Source organism: Pteronotus mesoamericanus, unplaced genomic scaffold (genome assembly GCF_021234165.1).
Source record: "Pteronotus mesoamericanus isolate MK-2021 breed Mesoamerican mustached bat unplaced genomic scaffold, CSHL_Meso_final contig_56, whole genome shotgun sequence".
Lineage (NCBI taxonomy): Eukaryota > Metazoa > Chordata > Mammalia > Chiroptera > Mormoopidae > Pteronotus > Pteronotus mesoamericanus.
In genome coordinates, this window is record NW_026555201.1 from 20,797,163 (window position 1) to 20,812,075 (window position 14,913).

General features: G+C 32.1%; 1 protein-coding gene across 4 annotated transcripts in view; it reads right to left on the reverse strand.

Moving 5' to 3' along the window:
- The window catches only part of PPFIA2 (PTPRF interacting protein alpha 2), a 446,295-nt gene that overhangs the window by 171,358 nt on the left and 260,024 nt on the right, over positions 1–14,913 (reverse strand). For all 4 annotated transcript variants that reach the window (XM_054580164.1, XM_054580163.1, XM_054580167.1 and 1 more), the window contains one exon: positions 8,578–8,652. In XM_054580164.1, the coding sequence (XP_054436139.1) occupies positions 8,578–8,652 (75 nt within the window). The remainder of the gene's footprint in view (positions 1–8,577; positions 8,653–14,913) is intronic.

Consider the following 14,913-nt stretch of genomic DNA (forward strand, 5'->3'; position numbering starts at 1 on the left):
TGTCTGCTTTTATGTTGGAAACAAGGAAAGAGGTAGAATTAAAAGACCCCCCCACCAAAAAAAATGAGTAATTGGCACAGGGTCTACCAAAATAAGTAATATCAATTTCTGGATTTTAAAATAATTTAATAACTTCAGATGAGTATTTCTATTGGTTACCCCAAGGCTAATTCCTTTAATGAGTACTGATCAGCTACTCTCTCCCATTCAACATGATTTTCTGGATCATCTTCAGCTATTAAATTTCTTTCTCTAAATATAGTTGAGTTGCTTGGGTTTCAGAAGCATCCTGATTTATACTTCTGTTAAATGTTAGGGAAATATTTCACCTCTGTACTTATTCCAAATGGCTAGAGTCATCTGAGACAACTTTAATTTCATATTTGTATCTTTTTTTCACATTATTATTAATTAACAACATTGTAGATCTAGACAAGGAAATACTGTGATAGAATTCTAATTGTTTTAGTTGGTAAGTGCTGTGGAAACTTAATTTGTTTAATTTGCTGGGGTAACTTAATGAGACTTTCCTTTGAGTCTACCATCCCACACTGAAATTTCTTTGCACTGTTTTATTGGTTCCTTACTATATTCTGCATTATCTTATTCTCAGTTTCCTTAGCTCATAAAAAGCAACTCCATTCTATCTCCCTTAGTAGGTAATCCCTGTTTCATTGGGAAGACGCTCTCTGATAAAAGAGAGTGTCTTCTTTCCTCTCCAAATCAAAATCCTTATTCATTGCTACACTATACATCCTATTCTCCCTCCTCTGTTTCTCAGAGGAAGCGCTTCTACTACTTGGTATTGATTTTGAAACCTTGCTTTTCCCTTACTGCGCTGCCCATAAATAATTCCTTCTCCTTTGTGTTTTCTTTCTTCCTTTCCATTGGTCGTAAGCTTTTTCAATAGGCTATCTCTTATTATTGCCTATATATTCAGATTTTACTCTTCCCCTGTCTTTGTTGCAAACTTTTCAGAAGAGTATTACTCACCATGTCCCGTTTTAAAACTTCTAATTGACTCAATATTCTTTCATCACAACTACTCTCCTTGCATTATAGTTTATTAAAACTGTCTTTGCAAGCATTTTTAATGACCTTCTAATGGTAAGTCTAATCATCTAATATTAGGCATAGTCCCACATGCCTTCATGAAACTTTTGACACTGTTGATCACCTCAATCCCTACATTTAAAACTCTTCTCCCTTCTTCCTCTCTCCCTCCTTACCTCTACCTCTATATCTCTATCATTATCACTATCTTCATTTGCTTTAAAGACTCTTGAGTAACTTAGTTTCCAGCATTCATCACTCCTTGCCAGCCTCTTATTGGCTTTTTAAGGTAGGTTCCACCTTTGCCTGTATCTATTCATCTTTTCCATGTTTCCATTCCTTACTATTAATTGAACATAATACTTGTTTTTAACCCAAATAAAAGGATTGTTGACATTGTTAACAATGAAGTGTATTTAAAGCAATAGCTGTGGTCTGTCTATGGTCCTATAAACCCCTCAAATATGTCTGCTGCCTCTACTTCCTCCCACTATCCTGATCCAATATTCTTCTGAATGTGAATAGTACTTTATTTGCCCATGAAAGTTCTTTATTTTTTTTCTTAGGAAATTAGACTTCAGGGATAAAGCTGGTTGTAGATGAGGTAAAATGAAATCTTAAGAAAATTCTTATGAAAGTAAATTAAGTTGCTGGAATAAAGAAATATAGAATGTACAAATATAGTTCAGCCTACAACTACATATGCCAGATCTTTTTATGTATAATACAATCATGTAAAAAAGTTTTTAAAATAAGCACTCTTGTGTATTCACTGAAAATTAGTCTGCTGATTGAATTTTTACTGTAGCTTCAAAATAATTCATTTGTCTGGTTTAATTAAATAATTTAAAAGTATATAGGCTTCTTCCAAAGGAGAAATCATTGTTAGGATGTAATTTTTTATTCCTCTTTTCATTTCTTTTGATTGTACACTGTTTTTGTGGGTTCCAATTTTAAGCAACAACAAAAATGCTCTGCAAGGAATAAAGACTTTATTGTATTTTCTGTGTCTAAATAATCTGTGCTTACTTTTCTAGGATAATGACCTGTAAAATGTATTCAGTGTTAACAATACAATCTGCTTGCATGGGCTATTTAGAGGCAAAAATTAAAAGTAAATTTTGATTATATATATATATTTATTTACAATATTACTTTGATTCTTTCATTTATATCTATATTTTCCATTATTAAAGGAACATAAAAAATGCCTGACAGGAATAATACCTCTATTCTTCACAGTTCAGTACTTTCTCACACTAGCCTCTTGTACAATTTAGTGGTGTTATGGACCTTCACATGCTTATGCAACAATCACCACCATGCATCTTCATAACTGTTCTCATGTTCCCAAACTGAAACACTGTGTTCACTAAATAACTCATCATTTTGGTTCCTTTTTGCCATATCTATCTCCCATACTAGACTTAAGAGATGAATGGTTGCTTTATTAATATCTGAATTTTATAATTATATATTTATACCCAGTACTGAACATAATGCCTGATTAACAGAATATGTTCAATAAATGTTTGTTGAATTGAAGTGTCATGTTCAAAATCACATGTAAAATCATTACATCTACCAGCTGTATCAGATTATGTCAACTTTCCAGCTGGAGAGACCTGGAGATTACTACCCTAAGTGAAATCAGCCAGTCAGAGAAAGACAAATACCACGCGATCTCACTCATATGTAGAATCTAAAGAACAAGATAAACTAACAAACAAAATAAAACCAGATGCATGGACACATGGAACAAACTGACAGACTTCAGAGAGGAGCGGGGTGGGGAGGACTGCGAGAGATTAGCCAAAGAACATATATGCATAAATGCATAGGTCACGGACACAGACACCAATGTGGTGAAAGCTGGGGTTGGGGGAGGCTTGGTGGGAGGGAAAAGGTGAGGAAAGGGGGGACATCTGTAATAGTGTCAAAAATCAAAACAAACAAACATATTCTTTTAGTCGTGTTCACTTTACAAAACAAAAACAAACCAAAGCAAAACTATACTTTCAATGCTTTCTCATTTCATCAAGTATGAATTCCAAATATTGATCATGGCGTGCAGGGCTTACTAAAACCACCACCCACTCCTACTTCTTTTCACAGCTTGATTCTACCAACACAACAGCATTCGTTATTATTGAAAGAACCAATTTCAGATTTTCTTAATCATACTGGCTCCTCAGCTTGAAATGTTTTTCACCAATTTTGAAGCCAAATCATAGTTTTCCTTCAAAGTTGAGACTTCTTTAATCCTTTGGTTCAGAGTATACTCTTATCCTCTCTGCTCTTTTGTACTTTGGGCTTCAATTTTGCATTTATTTAGTTTTGCACTAAATTATATTTTATGTATCTGTTTATATATTCATTTTCATCACTTGAGGGCAAATTACATAAAATTTTGCATAATTCTTCACTTATCATAGTATGTTTTCCTATTCCCCTCTGTCAGGTACAGAATTTTATGAATATGGTAGTTGCTCAATAATTATATTTTGAAAGAACAAACATCTTATTAATTTGATACATATGAATCAATGTATTGCTGTTTATTGAGCATGCCTATGGTTGTTAAAACTCTATTAATAGATAAGGAACAACATGAAAACACTGGTCACAACAAACTCTATACAATGAAATTTGACAAATATATATTGACCACAAGATTCTTATCACTGTACTGAATGAAATAAATAAAGATGAGTAGGATGCTGTTCATTTTCTCAGGGAACAATCTAGGGTTAGACATGTATATAATTAACCCTAATGCTTATTGAACAGTCATAATAAGTGCTAAAGCAATAAGCTTTAGCTATTTAAACTAAGGAACGCTGACTGTTGACAAGAAAGCATAAAATATTTCATTAAAATTACACTGATATCTGAACTTGAGTTTCAATAGGAAAGTATAATTTTAATGGGTTAACTGGAGTTGTGGAGGTATTCCAAGAGAGACATTAGCATAAAATTTAGAGGCAGGACAAATGTTGGTTGTTTTCAGAAACAGTGAATACAAAAATATAACAAGTCCTTAGTCAGAGGCTGTAGGGGTAATGGAAGTTAAAGCTGGATTTGTAAGTTAGACCATTGAAGAGATTTTTGAGTGTATATTACAGATTTAGGTAACATATATTATTATACACATATTAATATAGTACATTATATTATTAATATGGTACATATTAAATATATGTTACATATTGGAATATGTTATCAAATCAATATGATTGAAGCGTTATTTAATAAGTTTAACTTTGAAGCGTTACTTAACAGAAAGAGATAGGAGACAAGAACAGTTAGAAATCTATTATAAAATCCCAGGTATGAAATAATGAAGACTTGAATCATGTTTTTGGTTTCTTTTTTACTTTATTTTTTAAATTTATTTTTAGAGGGGGGAATGAAGGGAGAAAGAGAGGGACAGAAACATCAATGTGTGGTTGCCTCTCATGCACCCCCTACTGGGGACCTGGCCCATAACCCAGGCATGTGCCCTGACTGGGAATTGAACCAGTGACCCTTTGGTTTGCAGTCCAGCGCTCAACCCACTGAGCCATGCCAGCCAGGGCTGAATTATGGTGGTTTTAATGTCCATGAAGAAAGATGAGAGTAAATGGATTGGGAGAGTAGATTGTAAAAACAATTAAATATATGGATTGGAACTGCCTGAATACAGAGGGTTTTAACAAGTTCAAAGACAAGCACATTTTCATTTTCAGGAAGGAAAAGTGTCACTTTAGGATAAATAACCTCTCTGGGCTTACCTGTAGCAGAGTGGCACATAACTTCCAGTATTATTCTACTGATATATATGTATTTATCACAGTGCCTTGAGGTTTAAGGTACTCAGTAAATATTAGCTATTGTTATTATTAACTGATTAACAAAGTAAGGAAAACAGCATCTTACTCTTAAGTGTTTATTGTTTTATTTATAATATAATAATTATTAAAAATTCAAATGCTACAAAAAAATAGTATATATACTTGCAAACACCTGAGACAATTAATAGTAAGTTTGGTATTTATTTTTTTCCTAATCTCACAATAATGTATTATCATTATTTGTATTTGTACAAAGTTAGGGTCATTCTATGCAACTTCTTTCTTTTTGTAAAGTAGAATGTTTTGGAGTTCTTTCCAAATATATTTGTCTCATATTCTTCTTCATAACGCTACTTACTTCACTGAATTCATGTGCTGTAGAGAACCTATGGCACACTTGAGAAAATTTGGTAAAGATTCAGGCCCAACAGTGTGTATGGTACATTCGCATATATTAGAAAAATTGATCCCTATAGGTGGTTACTGCCCTGAAGGTGTGTATCTTGATTAGCAAACCCTGAAATGAATTTTAGTCTCTCCCCTTGGTCCCATGCTGAACACCTGTGGCAGAGAACAATCTATGCAACCATTAGCAAAGCTGGGTGGAAATGCCCAACCAGTGCTTAAAATCTTCTGTGCAGCTCAGAAAAGAGAATGAACTTTGAACTGTAGATTTGGTTTCTTTTCCATAGAAGTCATGGTTGAAGCCTTGGATGGATGAGAAATGCATGTGGCCTCCATAGGAAAGATTGCATAAAGACATGGAGTTAAGGGAGATAACTCTAAAACCATCCCTGATAACGGGGTAGGGTAGAAACAACAAAAGACAGAGAGACAAAGAGACACAGATAATAGAATAAACTCTATTAACATAATACAATGATGGTAAACTCTATTATCTTTTAGACTCTACATATGCTTATGCGTACATACTGTTATATGCGTATGTGTGTATATCAAGGTAACATTTGCAGTCTGAACCCCTGCACTTTAGTTTCTCCTTCTGAATTCTGGAAGAGTTTGGATAAATAAATAAAATGTTTGAATCAATATTTTGCTATCTAAACTGCCATTATCACTGCCAGAAACTCAGGAAAGAAACAGGCTCTGATAGTGAGGTACCCTCACTCTTCAAGCTTGCTATATGAACTCAGGAAACAAATAGATTTGAATTACAAGGGACATTTGTACATATATCATAATTTTAATTTAAAATCTGAAGCATTAAATGAAATTTTTCCCAACCCTTGGTTCACTTAGTCATTTTCGATCATTTTTTTCTAATAGCTGATTATTTTTGTCTATCCTAAACTTTTTTATTTGGCTTTTAAGTATGTGCTCTTAAGTTTTCCTTTTTTAAATAAAAAAGATTTGTATTTATTTTCTAAAATACCTCCTTTAATTACTTCCTCTAATATCTGAACTTTATCTAGATCCCCTTTCTAATGCTGCCAATAGTGTGAATTTTTCTAAACTGATTTTGTCGGGTTTCTACATGTATCTTCTTATCATCAATAAATGATGCCCTACTCATAGAAATTTCTTTTAACATTTGCTATTACTATAGAGAATCAAGAAGCCAAACTGTGTCTTCTGATTTTTTTGGTGTTTTGTTATGAAGTAAATAATAGCATTATGAAAAAAAGCTGACTTTTTCCTATGTACTTTCTTTTAAAATCACTAATGATTTTTAAATGATTTATTATTAGAAAACTAAGATAATATTTTTTATTTTATTTATTTTTTTATTATTTTATTATTTTTTGCTGGATCTGTGCCTTCCCAAGTAGGAATTCAGGTAAAGCCCCATGGAAATGAATTACAACCAACAACAATAACAAAATATGTTGAAGTTAATGAGTATACAATTACTCTTACTTATATAAATAATTTAAAACAAAACAAAAGCATTTGGAAAGGCTATAGTATTTTAAGAGTAATTTTAATAATTCAAAATTTATTTAATCTATGTGCAATCTAATATACCATGTTGCCTACAAGAGACTATGATAATGTTTGAAGGCTAAACCTGTATTAAATACCACTGTCAAAAATCTTTGCTCCACTTTTGTCCACCACTACTATGTGTCCATACTACGGGCATTCGGACTATATAGTTACCATTTCTGCAGCGAAGTTTCAGCGCCTCACTTGAATATATAGGACATTTTTATTCAGGTTAATATTTCAGTGAAGCGGTCCCACTCTACCTTTGTTTATGACAAATAGAAATTTCATCACTGCCATATTAAGAAGACTTTCAGATTAGTAGTTACCAAACCTTTGTTTCTCTACCCTTATCAATAAAATATTTTTGATTAATCCAAAATAAACATAAACACACATAAAAGTCAAAATTAACAATGATAAAATACGAACATTTAATATTTTCTTCTTGTGTATTCTAAGAATGAGCACACTCACTTTACAGAAAATTTACATATTCTCATAAAAAGACTGAGTTCTTCTTGTCATTACCCATTATCTTACAGGTTCTTTACTGAGAAGGACCAGTCTCTTCCCTTTTTTAAACCATCCAGTTTGCTAAGCTGATCTGGTTACCAAAAGCTTTATCTCTACATATTTTAAACTCTTGTGCCACCATTTATGCTTTTAATACTGCTGGACTTTAATTCCCATGGAACTAATTCTTCCTACAATTAAAAGTCAATTACTTCTGAAGTTTAAATTGTTAACCTGGAACAAACAAAAACATATGTAAACTTTCTCAATTGCCCCCGCTTATTTTAAGGAACAGAGAGTTTGTATTGGATAAAATTTTTAGGCTGTTTGAAAATGTGTGAATTTGTTCATGTGTGTAGTGTAAATATAAATATTATTTTGTTAAGAATTCATTTATGATACATAACTATACTATCCTCTCACTTCTTTAATTATTTATTAAGTAATTCAATAATTACTGGATTATTTTGGCATGTCTGTTACTAATAATATTATTGACATTACTGGAATATACTGGAAAATATTGCCTTATTAATAAAATGTGTGTGTGTGTGTATGTGCATGCACGGGAGAGAGAGAAAATAGGGCTATTTTAGTGGCCTACATGGATTAAATGTATTATATATATTTATAAACTTGTTATATATTCTAATTACCCAAATTCATTTATACACTAATAACCAAAAGACAAAAAATCTTCTAAAGAAAAACAACTATTTAAATCTGAGACAATAAATAAAATACTTTCTTAAAGTCATGGAAGAGATCAAAAGAAATGGATTCAATGATGCCGCTAAACATGGACACCATGCTTTTAGAAGATAAGAATAATAAGGGCCTGAGAGAAAATATATTTATATCTCCCAGGAATCAGCTTTATTTCTAACATTTTCTAAGTTTAACAGACATTTTACATGTTTTCCAATTTTGGAGCTGTGTTTTCCTTCCCAGAAGGACTGGCATTCTGACTGCAGTTTTTCTAAATCCCCATCTCCCTAGCTCACATGTTACTAGCTTTTCCTAAATTTCCTTCCATCTCTTAGTGGCAGATCTGAACACCAGAAATAAGAAAACCTGACTCCAGCACCATTTTCAACAGGCCTTGTTCAGCGGCATATACAGAATGTAATTTTTCTGAGTGACAGCTTTAATAAACGTGATGTACAACAAGAGAGATATTATGTTAGCTATATTGCACCTCAAAAGAGGAGAAAGTTTGGTATGTTACCTCCTGATTAGCAGCAGCTAGTTCTTCTTCCAGTGCAGAGACTCTTTCTAAAGAAACCCTCAGTCGTTCCCTTACCTAGAAGAAAAAACAAAATATGTTATGTGCTGTAATGTTCATCCCATACATGTTAAACTGTTAACCCTTCATTAACGTTATCAGAGACAGGCACAGTTGGCTATTATTCAACTATTTATAGTCCTAAGTGCTCATGAATACTATGACTACATTGTCACCTCATAGTTTCACTATATAAATCAATAGAACTCCTTGTAAGTCCTTTTAGTGTTTCAAGGATAGATTTTCCAGTGGAGCTGGACGTATTCATCTTGTTCTCAATTCTGATTCATAGGAAGTGGAGGCAAAGTTCAAAAGAGTATTATAAATTCATCTGAAAAACGGTCACTGATGAAGCATGAAAAGTAGGCAAAAAAACCCCAAACCTTTTCTATTTCTTTAAAATAATAAATCAGTTTTCATTTGGCATTTACTACCTAACTTCAAAACTGACTTGTCTAATAGGAAATGATTCTTAGAATCTGAAATATGTTGTCCATTGCTCATATGTTTTGCATTAATTAGAGGTTTACATTGTTATTAAGGGATTAAAAAGTACTTCATTCTGGAATTTCTAGTTAGCTTCCAGATACCTAAGGACAAGTCTTGTATTTTGTAGAACTAAAGACTGTGCACATTTAGTTTGAAAACAATTATGACATACAAATGTTTTATAAACAAATAAAACTCAAAATGTTTCTTTTATTTTTGCTTTCTTAGAACTTCTAAAATTGTTTTATTTATTATATGTTCATATATAGTTATACTCTATATTTATTACATTTATTCAAAAGTATAAATAATTTTATCATGTAAAATACTACATTTATAAAAAATTCAGAAATATAAATTTGACTAAATTAAGATGACTATAGCAGGGTAATTTTCCTTAAGAAAAAAAAATCAACAAAATTTATAGCTTCAACTTAAGGTGCAATTTATGGTGAGGTTTTGAGTATTTATGAATTAATATAGATTTTTCCATGGGAGTGTTATAGTATTTGAATAGTGATTATATATCTTAATATATAATTATATACTTATAAACTTTAAACTTATTATAATTTTGTTAATTCATTGAGTGTGTATTTTAATGAATAACATTTCTCTCTTTTTGTAAGGTTTAATAGAGACTATAGACTAAATATTATATGAAATACATAAAAACATACATAACCATTTTAAGTTGGAGTTATAACATTATTTTCTAATTAGAAAACAAATAAAAAGCACTAGATAAATCTAGAATTTAATTTGAAATATTTTTAAAAAATCAATCACATATTTGTACTGTATAATGATATCTGATACATATTCAGGTGACTGGATGCACTTAACTCTGAAATAATCTTGAGTAATAAAGAATAAGTGTCTGAATGGAGTTTAACATTAATTGTATTTCATTACGCTCAAATTCTCTGCAAACTGTTAATACAGATACATAAATAGATGTTTGATATCAAAGACAATTATACAGATTCTCCCATGATATCTTGGTGTGCTAGAGGAACTGCTAGGCACCAGTACTGCTGGACAAATATCCAATTGTTCATAGCAATGCATAAAACTAATTCTGATTAATGACTGAACAAGAGCTACTTGGAAGGAACTTTTTGATGATTTGACTTGGGGAGTACTTTTTAATGAACATCTTGGACAGATGCCACAAAAGCAAATTTTCCAATTTCCCTAAGACATAGAAATGAGTAGGACTGCTGATATGTGGAATGCAGATATGAACAAAAACTTTAGGAGATGTGCTTGATATTTAACAAGGATGGTTATAAAGTTTTATGCCCACTCTCTAAAATACCAACTATAAAAGATGGGTGGTCTGATAAAGGTTCAGGAATCTTAGTTGATGAAAACAGCAATTTGAAATGGTTAAGTGTAAGTAAATGATCTCACTACATGCAACATTGATCAGATCACATTTAGATTGTTGTGAAGAGGTGAAGGTACCATATTTTAAAAGATATATTAATTCATTGGAATGTTTCCAAATGAGTCATTCAAGTCATAAAGGAAATGGCTGAAATCAGGATATCTTGTAGGTTAAAATATCTTCCTGATTTTCTTTGCTAGGCTGAAAATCATAGAAACTGTTTGAAACTGTTTATTATTTACCACAAGTTAAATGTTTATATTTTCATTATATTGAGGCTTCAAGAAAATACAACCTCCTCCAATAAATTTAGAACAGCATTTACAATGTGAGATTATATAATTTACAAAGCAATGAATCTGAAGCTGTTTCTACAAGAAAATAAGAACAATTTATGTATATATTTTGAATTAATGTTATAAATGTAAAATTGCTGATGTAAATATCAATACATTATAATATTAATTTTTATTCACATTTATATGAGAATGTATTTCATTCATTATTCACTAATTTCATCTAAACTTAGTAAGAAAAAAATGGTTAAGACAAAAGCATAAGTTTTCCATGGTTTAAAGAACCCTAACATTTTACCTTGTGTTCAGAGCTGGAACTCCATTGATAGGGAAAAAGAAAAAAACAACAGTGTCTCTGACAAGCCTTATAACTTTTTGCTCTGCTCTAAGCATAGCATCAGCAGAATGCCATAATTACTTTTACTTTTTCTTGTTGGATTTGCTTTTTTTCCCTAAATGTAAGTATACAGTTGATAGCTTTGTCTTTATACTTAAATTTTTCTATGTTTTTTACTATTTAATCATGTTCAATTAGTCAGTTTCTGCATAGTCTTTAAGATACATTGATTGCTTAATTATAGAACTATAGTGGAAGCCCCAAAATATATTTTTTATGCACACCTAGAATATCTGATACATAATTTCATGTTACATCCATTTTCTTCATAATGGTATAAAAATAAAGATCAGTAATTTTTTTCCCAAAGATGTTTCAAGACCACAAAAGTTTTATTCCTGGGAGTTAAAATATGTCTCTAAAAATGACAAATGGATTTCAGAATAAAAAGAAACTTTTGTGGGATAAGCATGCATTCTAAATAAAAATTAAGTCATTGGCAGGGTTTCATTTTGGAATTTTCAATTCTATGACAACCACTATGAAAAATCTCTGAACAACAAAAGTTCAAATCCAGTTTTGGCACTGTGATATTAGATCATAGAAACAAATGGGAACCATATATATATATATTTAATATTTTTGCTATAGTTCCCATACATATCACATACATATATTTTTAAATAGTCAATGATATCTGAGTATTTGCAAAACACATATATATATCTCATTTCTTCCAGCCCACAGAATTGGTGATGAAGAGTGCTCTCAAAATTACTGTTGGTCTTAGCTAATTGTAAAAATTCTACCCTGAAACTCAGTGGATGTAAAAATAAGGACATCAGTAATAAAGACTGCCAGTCACTGTATTTCCAGAGCATGCTCAGTCTTTTATACTGTATTTAGGTCTTCAAGTGTTCTAAACCCTGTATGATAAAGTTGGTCATTTCTTGCACTCAAGATATGGTTAATTGCATTTTCATTTGCTCTTCTACCTAAATTTGAATATATTATCCATAGCTGAAATTAGAATTGTATATGTTTTATATCTGTTTCCTCTCCCATTTGTATCCTCATGAGAAGCTGTGAGCTATTCTTAGGGTGCTTAAGCACATATTAATTCCTCAATTACTAAATGAAATACTATTTAAGACAAGCATGAGGATCAACAGTGACAACAGTATCTTTACATATTTTGAAAGTTTTGTCAATGTTGAAACTTGTTCATGTTAATAGTAATATTCATTAACATTCACTGGGCATTTGACATGTGCTGGGCATGGGCTAAGAGCTTTGCCCGTCAGGTCGTACCTAATCCTCATGACAGCTCAACGAGGTAGGTGCTATTCTCTCCTCATTCAAAAGAAGATGCTCAGAGAAGCCACTTATACATGTCTGTCTAAATTCAAAGCCGAAAGTGATAGCAGTGTTTCTTTAGGCTGTTCAGCATTACTTAGTTGATAATCAGTTCAGTTGCTCCTAAACTCACTAGTATGCAAGGCACCACTGGTAAGTTATTACATCCTGTTACAGCTTCTGGGGCCAGAGTGAAAAAAATACTTCTTTTAATTATGATAAGCTCACTGAACTGATAACAACCATTTCTTCTTAAAAGTACTCACACCCATCAGGTTATTTGTCTTAAAAGCTGGCTATTGCTTTTTATTCATTCATAAAAGTATTCGTCACTTAAATTGGGTGGAGTGCTTCTAGAAAGTATCCCAAATTGCACATTCTCAAGTACCTTCATTTAAGTCATGTTAAATTTTCTCTGAACAGGCCGTACTCTTCTTGTAGCTCTGGGTTATTTTATATATTGGTCACATTGTTTAGAGTATCTTTATTCCTCTGCTCAAAAAACCCTGACACATTTTTAATACTCAGATCAAATGTCACTTTTGTGAATACATTCTTGACTTTCTGGTCACTTTCTCAAGCAAAATAAGTCACAACTTTTTCTGTGAATCCATATTACATTGTACACATCTCTTCATAGCAGTTCCTGCTATGGGCATGTGAATCTCTAGCATTAATTATACACTCCTAGGTTGTAAGAAGAATGTATTTATCTCTGTGTGCCAAATTTCTGACAAATACCATATGATCTCACCTATAAGCGGAACCTAACCAACAATACAAAGATGCAAGGAAAATAAGACCAGCAACACTGAAAGGAAAAGAAACCAACAGAGACAAGAGGGAAGGAGGGAGGGGGACGGGGAAAAGGAAGGGAAGGGGAAAGTCAAGGAACATATAGCAAGGACTCATGGACAAAACCAAAGGGGAAGAGCTGAGGGAGGGAAGGAGGGAGTGGGCAAGGGAAAGTAGCTGGGGGGAGGCAGAGACAAATGTATTTGAAAAAATAAATTAAAATAAAATTAAAAAAAATTCTTAACAATGTACTTTGGTAATAAGAAAGGGGATATAATATAAAACAACATTAAGTATATTAAATGACCATTTGATAAACACTATTAGTTAATATTATATTTATCAGGGATCTTTATATAATTTTCATTTGGTTTTATTCAAAATTATTCATAAACTAGTTGGCTCTCATAGCTAAAATGAAAAATAAAATAATTTCCTTTTAATAATCTGGAAGAGAGAATTATAGTTGTCATTATGTACACACTCCACATGATCCCCTGCTCAAAGAACATCTGAAAGACCAATGATAAAAATATATATGTATATAAATATTAAATAGAGCCAGGATACCTGCATGTCAAAACCTAGATGTAACTTTGTAATAATCCCTAGTTTGGATTTTAATGCTCAGAGCTTGTCAGATGTTTTACAATGAAGTGACCTAATTCCCACTTTACAAAATCCTAAAGCTATATTAATTTAAAAATTTTCAGTGTTTAAAATTTACAAAATGGACCTCATGTCATAAGCCTTGCCAATCTGCAAAGAATATCATCATTATATTGGCTTATTTATGTCAGTAAAACATAGCTGAGGAACGGCTAAAAAAAATTAACAGCTATATTTAAAAAGACCTAAAGCAGGTTTTTCTACTAATACTTCATGCTGTTAACATGCAGAGATTTAAAAATGTGAATTCAGAGACAAGAGGGAAGGAGGGGGGGAGGGGAAAAGGAAGGGAAGGGGAAAGTCAAGGAACATATAGCAAGGACTCGTGGACAAAACCAAAGGGGAAGAGCCGAGGGAGGGCGGGAGGGAGGGGGCAAGGGAAAGTGGTGAGGGGTAGGCAGAGACAAATGTATTTGAAAAAATAAATTAAAATAAAATTTAAAAAATGTAAATTCGTAACTATGATATTAGAGACCTAAAAAAATGCATGGTTCTAATATACACCTTAAACTATGTTTAATTGCTCATTAATAGTTTCCAATGTTGGCATCTATGTACATGTATTTCAGAAATGGGTGGGATAAGAGAAAATGAGAGAGAGAGAGAGAGAGAGGCTGAATGATAACATTAAATTTCAAATGGCTCTCTGAAAGAGGACCGGAATGTAGCATAACAGAAGTCTAACTTGATAAGCCATAGATTCAGTGATATTAAAAAAGCATAGGTATGACTATTACCAGTGCACAGAAAATAATCCTGTTGCATTTATTAAAAAGTGGTTTTCCTATAACTCAAGTGTGTGCCTCTGAACTGACTGACTTCAGGAGTCCGGTGCGTCATGGATGAAGACAAGAAGCACAGATGCTGTGATCCTCAGCAAAAGCACAGGTAAGCTGAAAACTTTTGCCAATACGCCACCTTTGTTTATTTAGTACATAAAGTTT